Source organism: Balearica regulorum, chromosome 21 (assembly GCF_011004875.1).
Source record: "Balearica regulorum gibbericeps isolate bBalReg1 chromosome 21, bBalReg1.pri, whole genome shotgun sequence".
Taxonomy (NCBI): Eukaryota; Metazoa; Chordata; class Aves; order Gruiformes; family Gruidae; genus Balearica; species Balearica regulorum.
In genome coordinates this window covers 2763090-2781019 of record NC_046204.1, presented here as the reverse complement: position 1 = coordinate 2781019, position 17930 = coordinate 2763090, and the positions used below count along the sequence as shown (strand labels likewise).

The window sequence follows — 17930 nt, the reverse complement described above, 5'->3', positions numbered from 1 at the left end:
ACGTTTTCATGATCTTTCGGCATATCCCAGAAAAATGGCATAAACATCCCAGAAGTCAGGCACAGAGGTTTTACTGTGTTGCAACTAATGCTAGTGGAAGAAATCATACTCACTACCCTGAAGGTGGAAGTTGTTTTGGAATCAATATAGGGAAAAAAAATAATGTATAAGCACACCTTACATTGGCACAGAAGTAGTTTTGTGTTAATCTGAGGTAACCTCTTCAAGGCAAGAAACAGTAGTCCACTGTCACTTCTCTCCCCTCATTCAAAGCTGGGATGAAATTGCCAAACTAGGACTAAACGTAGCTACGTTCATTTTTATGCTGCAGACCGCTTTTAAGTTTTATCAACTACAGATTACAACAGGACTGAGTGGGATTTAAGCCAACACCCAAGAGCGGAAGCAGCAAATTTTTTTACTTACCCTTGTATAAAGTCCCTTACAAAGATGATAGTCTATAAACCAAGAAAGCCCATGCTAGGAAGTCAGCTGTGCAAAGAGCAAACAATATGAATGTCTTGCTGCATTTACTGCTAACACTACTTAGGAAAGCTTCCCATGCTGCATCTCAAACAACAGAGCCAATGCATTATGATCCGCTTATGCAGCAAAACATATTTAAGCAATGCTAATTGTGCATGGTGCTTTCAGGAAGCCAGCAGATGGCAGGGACATATTTTGGCTAGACATTCAAGTAGCCGTATTTTTAACGTCCGTTCAAATATGTGAAGTCTCAGATCCAAGAGTCACCTTTACTGCCCAGAATGACCTTTTAAAGACACTTAAAGATTCAAACGTATGTGTTCATTCACAAGAGTTGATACGTTATGACTGAAACGGAGTCAGTGAAATCACTCAAATTCTAAATGGATTTTACAATAGTTACCAGCCTCAGACAGGATCCTTTAGTCAGAATTCTTTAGAGAATGTGTTCAGGACTCACCTTGGTTAAGGAAATAAATCTTCCAAAGACTACCTAGAAGACAGACAGGATGGCAGAGGATGCTTTAGATGCTGAAAAACATTTAATATTAGACTGGAGTCTGTAGTTTCTACTGTAGCCCAGAAGTTCAAATGCAGAGGAAATGATATTTAAATAATATACATTTCTACAGTTTATGTATTTCTTAACAATTTTTACTATTCCATTTTTAATATGAATGAAACTAAGATTAATGGCAGTCTGATCAGAAGCCAAACTAAAAAGTACCGAAAACTGCTGTCTTTGAAAGGCCTGAGATTCTGTGAAGTGTTTCGGTCTCATGATCCTTCATGGAGAAAAAGGGATTGGAATTCAGCTTATGGCTGGAAGCATACAGATTCACAGAAATGTGCCTCTTAGAAGACTGTTCAAAATCCAGTTTAAACACTGCTTTGCATCCTCATCCCTTCCCTCAATTTCTAGGAGTATTAAAGTACTTTGAAAGACATGTTAAGAAAGAAAGAAACAAAGACTTTTGATGCACTGCATTCAAAAGAAGTTTGGCCACCAACATGCAGCAGGCCATGATTTCAACCATTTTTAGCTTTTGCAAGGTCAGGCTTCAAAAAAAAAAACACCCAACAACTAACCACCACCCACAAAACCCCAAACACACCTAAAATAAAACATTCCAAAGTCGTTTAGAGAGATAAACTGGACCACTGGAACAACAGCTCAGAACAGAAGCTAACTGTTTATCGATTCAAAAATCCATGAAAAAACCAAATGAAAAGGTAAGATAAATACAAGCATGAAGAGCTTACCTGAAGTGGAATTTGATTAAGTTACTCCTCAAGATTGAGCTATATGGCCCCAACAAGCAGGGTGCAGATGCTCTGCAGATCTCACTAGTCCTCCTGCCCATCCATGCAGTGGAAACTTTCCCCATTAAGCAACTCAAGGTTGCTTTGTACGGCCTCCAGTAAAGTGGTCCAATATAAAGGCCCCATGTATTTGGGCAATTCAGTGATCGAGAAGTGTCAGGAATTACTACTGTCATGTATACTAGTATCATGGATCCCAGAGCTTTGTTACAGGTGGCAGAAGTTTCTGCAGTGAACAAATGGTATTCAAAAGAAACTGGGGAAGTGGTTTAGAACAAGATATTCCTGTCACCGCCAACATTTCTTCCAACAGCTTTTCCCCATCAATGCCTGCACGGTCATCAGCTCAGGCCATGAATCATCTGGGTATGAGTATCATAAGCCACTTCTTGAAAGTGGGAAAGCACAACTAAGCAGCAAGATCCAAGCTATTATTTGATACTATACCCCCCTCAAGAAAATGAAAGTCTAAGCCCAGCTGAAGGAAGGTCTTACGTAATCAAACAATTTAAGAGATCTGAAGTGCAGAAAAGTCTGGTTTATGCTTTAGATTAACTATGTCAGAAATCGAAATCCTTATATCTGTTCTGTTACTTACCAGGCTAAGAAAATGGAATAAACCCACTACTTAGTAACTGGCTTCACACTTTACTCCCCATCAGCTTACTCCAATGTTAAGAAGATATATTAGAGCAAACTGATCAGTTCAAGAGCAAGAATTCTCAAGAACCTGACTACATGAACCCAGGAATTCTAAAAAACTAAACCCAAGGCTGTAACAACCAGACACTACTATCCTTATAATACATGCTACACCTAACTGGGAAAAGGTGGTAGATGTAATCCTGGACTAGCTGTATACTTAGAGAATTTTAGTTTATTAGGAGGTGTGTTATGAAAATTCCTTTTCAGTTTTAGTCCCCAGTTTAAAAATATTGATTGCTTATTGACTCTACCCTTCAGACTGAATAGAGAATGACTTCTTATTGACTTGTAGGATAGTCTGATCTTGGTCTGACATGCAATTCTATTTCTTGCCTCAAGCAGAATCCAGCAATGCACTCACATTACAATGTATATGCAATATTTCAGCAATCAGCTTATCAATTCTGTGGCTGATACCAAGTAACCTTCTACTACAGTTGAGACACACTCAACTTTTCTTTCTCCCCATACCAGTGTTAAGGAGAGGAAGAAAGCAGAAGAAATCTTCTGGAAGAGATGACTATTAATACTCAAATTGTACTGTCCCATGAAGCTAAGCTCAACTCCAAGACAGGAAATGCAGTTTTTCCTGGGAGAATAGCCTAACTGCAGAGATGCTCAACTAAGACTTCAGCACCTCCTTCTTGATCACCTACAAAGACAGAAAAAAATAATCCTCAATACAACCTCACTGCTTCTGTATGCCCCCTCTTCTCAGCTAGTCCCAATCCTCTTTGCGTTTATCCTTCTTCACGGCCACAGGAGACGGTGTCTCAAGCGAGACTGAAAAGTTCTGGAAAAGGCACAGCGTCTTTCTCCTCCTACACAGTTATACAATGAAGCAAATTTAGTTCAACAATATACTTCTGTTGACCTTCCTCATCTTCTGTAGGGAAAGAGAAGATTTTAGTTTTGTTCATCTAGACCCTGTGAAGATCTTGTGCAGGTCAGAACCTGCTTCTGATTCTCCGCCCCGCCCTGCTCCCCACTTCAATTCTGGAACTGCTATACATAGTCCCTTGAGCCTACACTTGCTCCAAAGCCACCACATTTTCCTTTACTGATGTTCTACCACAATGCATCTTACCAGTTAATAGAGCACATCATCTCAGGCAGATAGGAGACTGGGGGATAAATCAGGGATAAACGTCAGCTATGGGGAGACCATAATGCTATGAATATTTACTGGCAAAGTGGTCTGTATATGGCAGAAGAAACTGTTTCCACTTGTTCTGAATGCGAAAGGTACTATTAAAAAACAAAAAACAAAAAACCAAAACCAAAAACCACCACCACATCAGCAATAGCACAAAAAGTACCATATGGCCATCTAGCTTAAATATGGAGTTCACAGATAAAAAACCCTAGATACCAATCACCTAGATTATCACTACTATTTTTTTTTTTGACAGAAAATAATCCTTATGTCCTTCTCTGAGATGTACCAAGCCAGTTTTTCCCCTTAATTTCAAAAACATTTCCCTTTCTGCCTGAAGTACACCTTTAGTAACTTCTTGAGGACATGTTCTGTGTGCCCTCCCCCCCCCCCAGTTTTATATCATCATAAAACTATGGAGCTAAAGCTGGAATCCTATCTACACTTAGAGGGCAGGTCAAAGTAAAATACAAGGTAAAAGAAGTAGGAAACAGAGTAGGCCAAGCTTGCAGAGTAGAGGTAGGCTGCCTAGAAATCCTACTAAAAAACCCCCTATCTATGGAAATTATTAGGTATCTTCCATCTGAGGGTCACAATGTTGGGAAAGGAAAGAAACATTCAATCATGGAGTTAGTTAATACTGATAAAGAACACAGGATCTACTGCTGCAGAATTCTGGTCAAATTTCCATTTGACCAGTTCCTATCCCTGGGCATAAAAGCAATTGCTGCTGAACATTTAAATTGGCGTTTAGAAAGTTTCATCCTTGATTAGTTTTTTGCGTTCACTTGAAGGCAGGGGTCACCAGGTTTTTTTTCTACTTTTGTTTCATCTTTAAAGTCACCATCATATAATTAGAACTAAGTCCTTAAACACCTTCACACAGTTGTAAGGTGTGAGCAATCATAGTGGAATATCTTTGAGAGGTCTGGTTACACATGCAAATACAACAAGGTAGTGTATCTATACTATACATGTACAGCCCCGCATCGGTCATGTCTCCTACAGATTACTAGTAGAACCCTCTACTGTTCTCCTAGAAAAAATAGGGCAATATTTTAAAAAACAACCAAAAGCCACATTCAGAACAGCCTTAAATGGTTTTGTTGCAGTCCTCTATTGGGACTCAAGGAATTTAAATGCAATATTCTAAAAGTGCAGTAGTAGATGTGGATACATACTTTAACTATAATTTTAACTACTACATCTTAAAAAGCTTTGAAGTACTTCCATTTTAGATATACTGTAACCACCTACTTAACTGAATCTGTGCGCCTGGCTCCATTAATCCTTATGCTTCTGAAATTCAACATATGCCTTCAAGGTATGTGAGCTTGTGCTCTGTATTTCACTAATTAACTGCAATGAAGGTGCTTTTAGTCTCTGCAGAGTAGGTTTTTGATAGTTCTCCCTCCCTTCCACAAGTGAGTAAGAGAGTTTCAATGGATCATTTCACTCTAACACATTTTCAACCTTGCTCTGACCGATGTCCGCCACTGCAGAAGCACATTTCTGTTTGAGACTACTGCTTTCTGGAAAAGGGGTCATTTACTTGGCTGCCAAACAGAAAACGTTCCAAGTCCCTTACAGCCACAATTTCACTGAGTATCTAGTGTAACGCTTTGGACCCCTGCTGGCATACAGAACTGGAGGAAGGACACCGCATCTAAGTAAGGCTATACTGACTGCTGAGCACTCAAACTTCCTGTGTGCCATCACTGGAATAGGGGAACAAGCAGACAGTTGTCACCAAGATACACTATTTCAAACCCCATGGAAAGGCTACAGATGACAGTCATCTCCGTTTAGCTGATGAAAGCAAGGCTGGGAAACAGAACAAGCAGCTAAATCATTTGAAGAACCACACCTTCTTTTGCTTTTCCATACCAATTACACTCAAAGCCAATCAGAAGAGCAGGCCCTCCCACCCCTCAGCAGGTAATGTTTGCATACCCATGACCTCTATGTAGTAATGTTCACCCAAAAAAACCTGAGAGCCCACATGACCCTGGTTCACAAAAAACTACTCCACAGCTCTGACAAGAGTAGGTCTGGTTTCAGTTGAAAGTCTTTACCCTCAAAACCCATTTCTGGAAATGGAGTGGCTTTCTGCACTGACAATGCTTACTCTGAACACCTTAACTTCTAATAGCTAAGAATCAAAAATGCAAAGATGTAGAGGTAACTTGTTCTTGCTCTATTTCCCTTGCAATGGCTATTGTTTGAACTTGCTTTATCTTGAGAAAAGGTTTAACTGTAACACTGCAAATACATTTGGGCCACACAGCAGCCATCTCCAGCAGGGAGCAGAACCAAAATGAACTCCAAAGTATGCTGAATGGGGGGACGAGGTAGGCTTTCTGTTGGTTTTATCTTAAAGTAGTGCCATAATCAGTATAGCAGCAGCAATGAAGAACGCAACAAGGAAAATCACAAGTCGTAAGTGCTTGTTAAAATTATTTCTCAATGCAAATAATTTTCTTTCAAAACATTTTTTTTTAATCAAGATATGGCATACCTCATTAAGATGGGGTTGCAAGATTTTCCTTTTCTCTCTAGGCAGAGGGATACAAAAAAACCCCCAGCACATCACATGTGTGATTCATTAAGACTACACCCTTTTTTTTTTTTTTTTAAAAAAAAGGACCTCTAACTAGATATTAGGAAACCAAAACCCCTGACAAGGGATACCATTTGTGTGGAACACCATGCAGAAAGGTACTCCAATGTTTAATGAGTCCTCATGGTGCTGTATAGCTTTAATCAAACAGCCCAGCCCTTCTTAACAAGTCTTTCAATCCCCAATGCAAAAGAAGCGCCACTCTTGGGGTGTCAGGGAGCTCAAATTTATTATTTCTGGTCAGCAAATACAACAAAGAATTTGCTGAGTAGTAGTAAGCCATAATATAATCTGTGCAACTGCAGAGCTATCTTTCAAAAAGTTATTGAGTTTGCTAACTCCTTGGGTAACAGTTTGAACTAGTTTCTACCATGTTCCAAGTTTTCTAGTCTCTGACAATGTGTTCAGTCTTATCTGAATTTTTTCCAAAAGATTCAAGAAAACTGGGCTGTTTGAAGACAATGAAGACATTTAAACTATGGTAACATTCCTGTTGGATCTTCAGACGGCCATTCCCAAGATTTTTGGAAAAAACCTTATACCACTAAAACGTGCAAAGACTACTCTATTGAATTACCAAGACTCATTTCTGGGATACTTCACTCTAAAGGGTCCTCTATCTTTCAAGCAGAAATTCAGCATATACTGAATTCCTTATTTAGGTTAAGTTTTCTCTTTCATATTTAACATTAAATAAAAATCAGATCCCTTGTTGAGAAAAGAATATCTAGAATGAGTATCCCAATTTTATAGGTTTGTGGGTATTCTTAAAAACATATTTAAAGTTGACTTTTAATTTAAGATGTTTTAAAATCATGCAGTCTGACCCCAGTTATGGTTTTAAGTAGTGTGCATAACCTCAATCAACTCTGCTCTCCAGGGTTAAACATGTTATCAGGCTCTCCTATGTCCATTCTTTTACAGCTGGACTCGATGATCTTAAAGGTCTTTTCCAACCTAAATGATTCTACGATTTATAATATACTATAGGAGTGGAGGTTTTTTTCGGTGCACAGATCAAATCAGGTATCAAGAAATTCTCAGTGAGAAGGGTGAACTCTTTAATGAAAGATATCCTCTCTCCCAGAGAAAGTATACTGTAAACCTTACCTGTCAGTTTGTCTGAGCTAAATACAACATTAATGTCGAGGTGGTCGCTCTTCGCATATCCGATATCAGGACAGTCTTTGCACTGAGAAAATATGAGCCACAGTGCATGGAGGTAACGGACAATCTGTCATAATATTAATATGCTTTCATTCAAGAGTTAAACACGTTAACATACTACAAAAGAGCTTTTTGAATGCGTGCATTGTAACTCAATAGCAATTTACAAGGGAGCATTAGAGGCCCATTGTAAAAAAACCTCCTATAAACCTAAAACATTTTAAGATTGCTGGTCAAGCAACTATGTATTCCTAATGCATAATGCCAAATAATGAATTACACCTTTGATGAACCATATTGGATTTTTTTAAAAAGGCCATGCCACAGGGATACAGTTCTTTGTCTTTCCTAAGCAGATCATTGTACATCTGATCATATGTTGTTTTGAAATCATAAACATTCGGCTTGTCCGGTGCTGGTCCTGGCAGTTTCACATGAGTCCCTGTTCCAAAGGATCGGACGCTGAATCCTCGTTTGCTGAAAGACAGAGGGGAAAGGGGGGGGAAAGGCAATTAGATTGGATGAACTTTAAATATCAAAGTGCTGAAGAACACATACCGAATTTTAAAAACACCTCTTAGCAATCAGCCAAATCACAACTAAACAGTTGGACAACTCTTATCGACTAAGTTGCCAAGCATACCCAACGTGCATACTTCCTCACAGTTATAACTGACACTCATACACCATTTCTAAAGGAGCATCATATAAAATATAGGTATTTTCTTAGAATTATGGTAGGGAGCATTTTGCATATTTCTTTTGTGCTTTCAAGCATCTTGGATTTGCAACAAGCATGCGTTCCATATTCACTCTTGGACAATACAGTATAAGCAAAGATGGTTTTGTCTTGATATAAGAAAGTAAGTAACAATAGCAACTGATCAATGCTTATGTATTCTGCTAATGTTGCTGGGCTAACTAGACTATGCCCCTCACTGTGTTGCCAAAACTACCTCTAGTGTAATTTCATTAGCCTAGTACAAACACTTGTCTGCCTGGCACTTCTCAAGTGGACTGAAAAACATACTGTGTAACTACCTTTACAGAAATGGGGCACGTATTCTGCTGGCTGGCACCTAAAATTCTTGGGTAAGCCAGGGATAGCTTCATTCCATTCTCATGAACAACTACCTGTTTAATAATTATAATTAAAAAAAGAGGCAGGAACCTGCTTGTCTTGAGGGGTAATGTCAAAAATGTTCTGATTAACCTAAACACACCTACCTGAATCTCAACAAATCTTCCAGTAATATTAAGAAACATTACATTTGTTGATTAACAGGACCAAAGAGAGACTGTTTTCTGGTGGTGTAATGGACAAAGTTACATGGTAAAATACTGTCGTTATTGTCCAGAATGCCAAAACATTTTCCTTTATAATGACAATCTAACTGAAACAGGTGAAGACCACAGCTTAATTTTTTTTTTTTTTTAAAGGACCCACACTTTCAGCTTCAATGATTTCAAAGACTGAATAGAGAGAACAATGTTAAAACAAAAAGCAAGCAAACCACCTCCCTCTCCCCACAAAATAAAAAAGTTGGAAAGCCTTCTGCTGAGAAGAGCAAACAGGAGACTGGGAACCAGTGTAAAGAGTCCCAACTACACATTTTGAGCAACAGACAAGTCACATCTCGACTCCTTGGTCTTCACATACAGGATAGCAAGGATATTCAGTAGAAGACACACCAATTCAAATTGCATGTTTGCCTTCAAATGGTGTTTTTGAAGTTATCCAAAAAGCTTCTACGCCGACACTAACTGTGATCAAGCTTTGCCCCAAGCTCAAACACTGCTATGCAACTATCAATAGCATTATTTCCTTTAATTTATCTTTTCTTGCTTCACTACATTTTTTCTTTGAGCAACTATTTATAGGTTCCTATTTCTGTAAACAGACAGGATACATGATGATTTTTTTTCTTCTTTCTGCAGGACTAATGACTGAAAACGGATATAAGTGGAAAAAAGTGCAATTCCTTCCCCCTCCCAGCCCATCATCACATTAACAGTGACTCATAACTGCACCAGTTACATTTAGTTTATTTCCCCTGCAATACTTCCAGATCTGAGTTTTTATTCTACTGCTTCTACTGGACGTGAAGAGAGCCACAACACATATAGAAGAAACTGCAGTGCTAAAATACTAATGTTTCAAATTGATCCTTCTTCCAGGTGTCTCACCCTTCTTCCTTCCTTTCTGCATCTACCACCTGAAGCTATTTTTGCTAAGAATTTCAATACCAACTGAGAAATAGTGGGCTTTGGCACCTTGCACTTTCTGTCTTCTTTCTTTCTCTCCCACATTACTGCAAAGCAGTAATGTTATGATGGAAAAGTATTTTCTTCTATGCTTTCCTCCTAACTTTTAATTTTTTGAAATATGTCTGCTTGGGTCACACACATTAAGAAGCCCATCTCCAACTGTAAGAAATGTCCTTGAAGTTTGCATGATCTCATAGAAAGCTAAACAGAAATCTTCATCTGAAGTTCCACACATCAAAAATTTGTGACTCTTATTAATGCACACGACCCATTGAAAATTACTTTCTTGAAAAGCCAGAATACGCATTTCTCACGTGGAATTTCATGCTTTGACACTGGCAGTTGCCAGGGTACAGCTTTTACACTATTTATGCACCAGCTGTACTGTTATGAAATATTCTGAAAGTGTTGCAACATATTTTTTGCAAGAATTGGGGGATGGGGAGAGGGAAGAATGGCTGCACAGAATCACTATTCAACAGAGCCTGCTTTTATTGAACAGCTGGACAGATCTAGTTTAGTGAGTCATCAAGTATTTGTTGTAATGTGACACAGCCTTTTAACAGTGAACATTTTCTACAAGACCACGTATAGCTAGTATTTGTTCTCAGCCTAGTAAAACTACTCAGAAGATGGAAAATAATGAGCTTCAACTTTACCATAAACAGTAAAGGGTAAGAGACACTAATATACTATCCTAGCACTGATCTCTAAAAATGTGAAGCTTAAACATTAACAGACCTGTAAGCGTTGTGAAATTTCAGGAAGCTGTTTCTATTAATACTATTAAGACTAATGTATGTAAACTATCAATATACTAAGTACAAATATAAGCCAGTATACGCATCTCATTTTCAGCAAGAACGCTCACCTCTGTTTACGTCCAAAGCTCATTACAATCACTACATACACTAATCATGTGCCCATGAGTTTATAGACCTCTAATTGCAGAACCTGAAAACAGTCACTGCATTTCCCTCCAAAGAATCTCAGAGCTCACTGCAAATACTACTTCTCATCTGGGACACAACTGCTGCTGAAAGCAGAGATCAACATGGGACTACACTAACAAAGCACTAACACATGACAGTTGTTACCACTCTGTTTCAAGCACTGAGAGGAGAAGTAATATTGATCCATGCAGATGGAGACATGAACTTTTATCTACACCTTTCTTCTATTTCATTGTTATTTTGGGATCTCACACATGCTTATTACATGAATGTATTTTTCAGCTTACTGTAAGGTCATAAGAGTACAGCTTCTCTTCTTACAATGGCCAGTATTAAGTATTACTGAACATTAAAGCAAATGCAATAAATTCTGCAGTACAACTGCAGCTGGTAGTAGTAAAGATTTTCAGGGACAAACCACTAATTTTAATATATCCCCTTCCACACCATGTAGCAGGAAAATAACTAGCAACAGTGCTCCCCTTGTAGACCATCTTGAAAATATCTTATGCCTGTCAATCAGTATTAAAAAAAACCCAAAAACCAGACACACACAAAACCAAGCCACCCCCACAAAAACCCCCACACTGTTAAAGAGCAGGAACACAAGCATTGTTAACTAATTTTGATTCCAAAATCTTTAAAACTTAACAACTTGTTGTAATTTGCATTATCACTGATAAGCTGTAAATGAGTGTGCTTTAATATAAAAAAGTTAAAACATTTCCTTCTTCTTGAGGGTTTATTAAAATTTCTTAAATTAAGCAATACAAATTTCAATACCTCGTTGCATTTAGCTGCTGACAGATAACGACAGTAGAGAAGCTGTGACTAGCGACTTACGTAAACCGCGAGGGTGCGACTTAAGTTCTCTGACATGGTCATTGTTGAACTACAAATCATAACATCAATATGAAATTTAAGTTTCAGATACTAGGGTTTCAATATTTAAATCTGTTACTGCCACTAAGATCTCGCATCCATGGTAACTTCTTAACATACTGAGTTTTCTAAAACAAAAGAACATATATGTACATAGCTTAGGTGTGTATCAGCATCCTACAAGTTTTCATTATCAGCAGTAACACAGACCCTGAACTCAGGAGACTGAGGCAGGGTATTTACATTCTAAGAGCCTGAAAATACAAAGTTACCAGAATACCTCCTATATGCTGGGAGAATTTGAAACTATAACTTCCTTTTAAAGGCCATCAGTGTACTACCAAATAAATATACACAAACGGAAGTGTTGATGTTGCTGTATAATGAAGTTTGGTAATAAGAGAAGCATTACACTTCCACCTTCCTCTTCTATGTGTGAAGGAGAACCATGACCTAAGTCTGCATACTCTATGGCGCAAAAAAGAAAAAAAAAGATCTATACACAAATAATATTTGTAAAAGCAAAAAAAAAAAAAGTAGGATGAGTAAGATTTGACTGAGGGACTGGTTACAGATGGACACCCAGTTTGACAGCTTTTAAGGAAGGATTATGTCTTTCCACACAGTCCTTATTGCTCTTCCTCTTTTCCCTTTGCTTTAATATCTCACAATATCCCTACGGTGATGGTAACTATTCTATTAACAAACTTTAAGAGACCTTCAGTCTGACTTCTGTTGGAAGATTAGAACACAATGTTTAAAATCTGGTTAGTTAGAAAATATGCAAGCACACTACAAAGCAAATGGAAACTGTACTGAACCAAGATTACACCAGAAACTGGTAAGATTGATTATTCAGATACAAAAGGGACCTGATGCATAATTTGTTTTCCAGAGGCACAAGTGGCAGCACAGAGATATCAAGTACAGGAAGGATGAATGAGAAATTCAGGTTGGCAAGCGAGACTCATTGCAAACCCTTCTGGAATGAACCACTGCAATTTAAAAGGACCTCTTATTATCTGATGCATTAAGTTTAAAGAATAAAAAATAAACCCAAACACACACTACCACCACCCCCAAATTGCTGAAGTGTGAGAAGAAAGCATGTATTACAATTTTGCTTTTCTGAGTGTAAAAGAGAGAACACCAGGATGTTCCAACATGTAAGTACATTAATATGTTAAATCAAGCCTGTTTAAAATACTTTATAATTTCATGTATTAAAAAGGATAAGCTGCAAAGAAGAAACAAAAGCAAGAAGTGATGGATTGCAGGTACTTCCAAAAAAAGTGTACCAGGTAAACTGGACATTTCACCTAGATGTTATATGTAGAGGGCTAAATTTTATGTCTTACAAATACATCAGAAGTTAAAATTCAGACATTTCTGCAAGATCGTTTTTGCTTTAAAAGGAAGATGCATACAATTCAGTTCAATTTTTAGTAGGCACTAGATAGGCCTAACATATGAAAAGTAAAATAAGCTTGCCATACCAATAGGTATTTTTCTCTACAAATTTAAGAATGGAATAAACAAAGTTACTGATAAAAACGCCACATGAAAAAATTGGCTTAACTAAAACCTGTAATTCATTAAAACACTGAATAGACTATAGAAGTTAATCCTGAAACACTGACTGGCAGCATTACAAAAATCTAAAAGACTTATCAAATATAAGACAAACAATCAAAAATGTTAATTTCAAACACATTTCCTAGCATAAATATTAAAAAAAAGCCTAAAATATTTATACAAGACCTTAGGCTACACATTATAAAGCATTGTTTATGAATGTTTATTAAGATGTTCAAACTGAAGGTTTCATTCCAGATTGTTTTCAGCCACTTGCAGTTCTGTAGAATGTGCATCCTTTAAAGTCTTGTAACCCTTTCACAAAATACTTTACAGTTTCATAATACCTCAATTTGTTCCTAACTCTTCTTCCTCTTTTAATCATGTTCTTTGAAAGTGCAGCACAACATACAGCAAAACATTACCCTGAACTGGTAAAGCAGACTGGCGCTGAGCCAATGCAAATATTTTCCTGAAGTTTACTGGCAAATGACCGCTCTCATTGCGGGGACTAGTTATTTCTTCAGAACAGCATCAGCAATTCATCTCTGTTTTGCCATTTATGCTATTCTTGCTATAATTACACAGGATGCTGCTGAAAATAAACATATTCCAAACATATACATTTTGTTAATCTTTTAATTAAAATCTTAAGGGAGAAGAGACTTTTAAAAAACATTTCCCTGCCACATTTGCCAGAAGAACATCAGTCACACCGGAAGTGATTTGTTTCTTCTGCAAAAAGAGAGAGGAAGAAAAAGGCTAGATATTAGAAGTGAATTTAACTTTGTTCTTAGTACTCAGATTTCTTAAATTAAACTCAGTTCCAGTATTATTAGCAGAAAACCGGCATTCTTCCCCCCCAGGCAGCTACTGGTAACATCTGATGCCAAGTTTAAGCACTAAAAGCATCATCATGTGCTGCTCACAGTAAGATGGCTGCCAGACCAGATGCTTCTATTATCTATCCCTTTAAAGGCTGTTGTTTTTATTTAAATGTAGCATACAATTTACACATAGTTGTTTGACTTACTGTGCTAGCAGTATGTGTATTTTAATGTGAATGTTACTTTGCGTAACAACAACAAAAAAAGCCTTTATCATGTTCCTGCAGTGCACAAGGAAGACTCAAACATGATTTCAGGCAGATGAGGTCTCTCCTGTCCGTCAGTCCATCCCCAGTCTCCCATCTCCCCTTGTGAATTCAGCCAAACTGAAAATACTTGTAGCTAAATAGATGAACCCTCATAATCCCAAACACATTTAATATTCTGAACCAAACACTTCATCCAGTTTTTCTGGAATAGGAAAAGGTTCCCTTTCAGTGCACAGGGCAGATCCAGTCTTCAGATGCATTAAAGGGGGGGAAAAAAAAAAAAATATATATATATATAAAAAGAGCATTTAAGTTTTCAGATACACCGCAGCTGTTCCGCGCCTGTCGAATTCACCAGCTCGTGTTTTGCAGCACTGGATCCGGAGGCCCGCCAGCGACGGTGGAGCAGACCCCACCGCACCGGCCACTCCGGCGAAACCAGCCTGGAGCAGAGTCCGGAGGAGACAGGATGAAGTCCCCAAGCCCGTGGGCCTAACAGGGACAGGCACGGGCCCCGAGCGCGGCCTCGGACCGCAGCCGGCACGGCGCCCCGCTGCCTTGACAGCCCAGCTCCAGGGCAGGCGCGGCAGCCAGCGTTCGCGCTACAGCAGCCAAGGAAGCGGCCCTGATGCGGTCCGGAGGAGCGGCCCTCGACGGAAGGCGGCCGCCAGGGCCTAGGACGCACTCGAGAGGCCCGACGGCGGCGGGCCGGGCTAGGCCGCGCCGCTGGCGGCCGGAGGAAGGAAGGGGGGCGGGCAGGCCCTGGTTACCTGAGGATGTTGTGCGCCTCCATGCTGCGGTTCTGGTTGCTGGAGCACACCACGGCCACGCGGAGCGGCGAGGAAGGCATGGCGGCGCAGGGAAGAGCCCAGCTCCCTCCCCGCGACTCCGAAACCCTCTCAGCCCCGGCCGCGGCTCGCACAAAATGGCGGCGGGAGCCCGGCAGCGGGCGGTGCCGGGACGTGTCACCAGGGCCGCGCCGCCCCGCCGCGGCCAACGGCGGAGCGGGCGTCAGGGGGCGGAGGCCACCGCCTACCATCGAGAGGGAGGCGGAGCGGCGGAGACAGCGCGCCGCCAACCATAGAGCCGGAGTGGCGGCCGAGCGGAGGGCCCGGTTCCGCAGGCTGCTCCCCCGCGCCGCTCTGCCCCGGGCTGCTCTCGCCTGGAGAGAGGCCGGTCCCCAGAGCGCGGCGACCCTGACCCTCTCTGCTGCGCCGCGGAACCGGCTTCGCGGGGCTCACGGGCGGCCTGGGCCGCCGAGTCCCTGACCGCCCCTGACCGCAATTTTCCAACATCCAGAAAGAAATTACTCCAAATTTACCATGTACTGTCTTGGATCTTCCCCTCTTCTTCCCAAATATGCCCTATTTCCATACTTCATATGGAAACATTTTTTCATACTTCCATATAATTCCCATTTGCCTGGCAATGTAAGCCACGGACTCCATTAGCTCGTTTTCAGAAGAATGTGATTCAAGGCAATCACTTTTTTCCTGAAAAGCAGAGTCTTCTGGCTGCTTTTCTTTCTCGGCAGTAGGTGGCAGCCAAATGTTGCAGTGGGTCCACTGAGCTGGGCCATGGATCTGGAGGAGCAGCGTTCGGGTGGAGAGCTGAATCACCCCTGAGAAGAAGTAAATTGGGTCTGACACCGGGGATCAATCCTGTTTCCACGTCTGTGCCCAGAACACTCTGTGCTGAGGACTCTGTCGTGAAGATGAGGCAGACATAAGCTTTCTGTTATGCTTAGTCATGGAATTCTGCATTTTAGGAGTAAACTCCCATGCTTTTACTGAGAACTGTTCAAATAAGAGTGGCCAAAACCAAGAGTTATTTATGTACCCACTCACTGGTCAAATGCACTGATTTCAGAATTGTTTTGCTTGCATACAGGTCAAAATTATAATGGCACTCCTTGCTCAGCCGGGACCAATTCCAATTTTGTCTGAGGCTTTCATAATCTTTTCCCCTTTCCATATCATTGTGCTTTTCCACCTCGGTTTACTTGTGCTCTTTCAGCTGACTCCAGTACTCTTCAGTGCTTGAGAAATGAGACAGGAGAGATAAGAAACCGAGGCTTCAACAGGACATAGAGGTTTCCTCCTTCACTCCAGAGAAGGTCCTTTTAGAGCAGTGAGAGGACATTGGCGAGGTGGAAGCTTCTCTCTTGGAGTGTACAATGACATTTTTTCCATCAGTGCAGAACACAAAGGGAACCAATTCCCGTTTGAATGTGCATAGACTCCCAAGTACAAAAGTTGTCTGTGTTAAAACTCGAGACCATGACAATGGCTCTAAGCACACGTCTGGTCCATCTCATCACGGATCCCACCCTTAGCAGGTCCAGGGCCGAGAGCAGAGCTGAGAAGCTGTTCGGTGCCACCATGATTAACACAATTGGAGGGAAGGGAATAGTGGTAACAAGAGAGATCGTATTAAGCAGACACCTGCTCCCCAGCTCCTGACAATTCTGAAATGTTGAAAGAATGCTCATTACTAAAATTGATGCTACTTTGTGCCAGATTTAGTTGCATAGGCCCTGAGCTGCATCACAGGCAGGATAAATGCTTGGAAATGACTTTTTCTCATAGCCCTCTAGCTCTATTTATCTGGACTCAGACAGAATGAATTTCTTATAGACTGCCTGCTATGAACTGTGACCTGAGAGCAATCCTGTGACAAAATCAATTTGATATTAAAATGGATGCAAGTTAAATGGATCCATCAAGATGCTAAGTGCTTCCTGCCAAGGGAACAAGCATCTTTCTTACATTCTTGCTGAATTCAATATAGCCATTGGACAATGCATATTTTACAGGATGGGGTCTTAAAAAGTACTTAGGAAATTTGGAACTATACGAAAATGGCGTCTGGGGCCTCATCTTCTTTCTACCTTGCACTGAATACAAGATGAAACAACTAGTGGTGTAATTAAAAACTTCTTGATTATCATGTGGGAGCTGCTGTCTAAATCCCCAGTATGTTCTTAAGATAGTCGCTTATGTCATCACTCCACATAGACCTCAGAAACCCCAAGAGCTCTGGCCATGAAGTCGGATGAGTTTCCCTCTAGCACTGAGATGATTCATATCAGGAGTGCACAGGCCACAGGTGGGGAAGGCAATAAAGATTTAGATTTGTTAATACCAGGTTGCAGCTGGTGTGGGGCCCCTGGGGTTATTTGTTTGATGGCACTGCACAATTATCAGGAAGGGAAAGTTTTTATTGTTCTGTAAGTTTCATCTTTAGGGGGATACTCCATTTAAGTGCTTCACTTCAGGTATTCTGAATTCTCCCCTCTCACAGAAAATTTCTGCTAACCACCATTTTATATGAAAATTTTGTATCTAACTAACTGCAATCTTCTGAATCATCACCCAAATTGGATTGCAAAAGCGGCCTAAGACAGATGGTATGTCTACTGCTACGGCTGCCTATGGGCAGAGCACCATATGCACTAGCCCTCTTCTTCCACTCCTGTGTCAACCATACCCTTTGAGTTTAAAAGTGCCATCTCAGTCCCGTCTGGAGCAATTACAATGGAGTAGATGACAAGCGAAACAAATTTAGTTACACTATACCAAATTAGTGTCATGATTCTAGCAGGCCAGACAAATTGCCATCAAGACCACACACAGCAGGTCGAGCTATTTGCCATGTATTCCTGTGACAGGAAATTTGTAACATCACAAGAGCGTTATA

General features: G+C 40.4%; 1 protein-coding gene across 1 annotated transcript in view; it reads right to left on the bottom strand.

Moving 5' to 3' along the window:
- SSU72 (SSU72 homolog, RNA polymerase II CTD phosphatase) overlaps positions 1-15243 on the bottom strand; it is a 28858-nt gene extending 13615 nt beyond the window's left edge. Inside the window, exons 1-2 of the mRNA XM_075773604.1 lie at positions 15002-15243; positions 7791-7934 (exon numbers count right to left, since the gene is read on the bottom strand). Coding sequence (XP_075629719.1) covers positions 7791-7934; positions 15002-15081 — 224 coding nt within the window. The 5' untranslated portion in view covers positions 15082-15243. The remainder of the gene's footprint in view (positions 1-7790; positions 7935-15001) is intronic.
- Positions 15244-17930: the final 2687 nt, after the last annotated feature.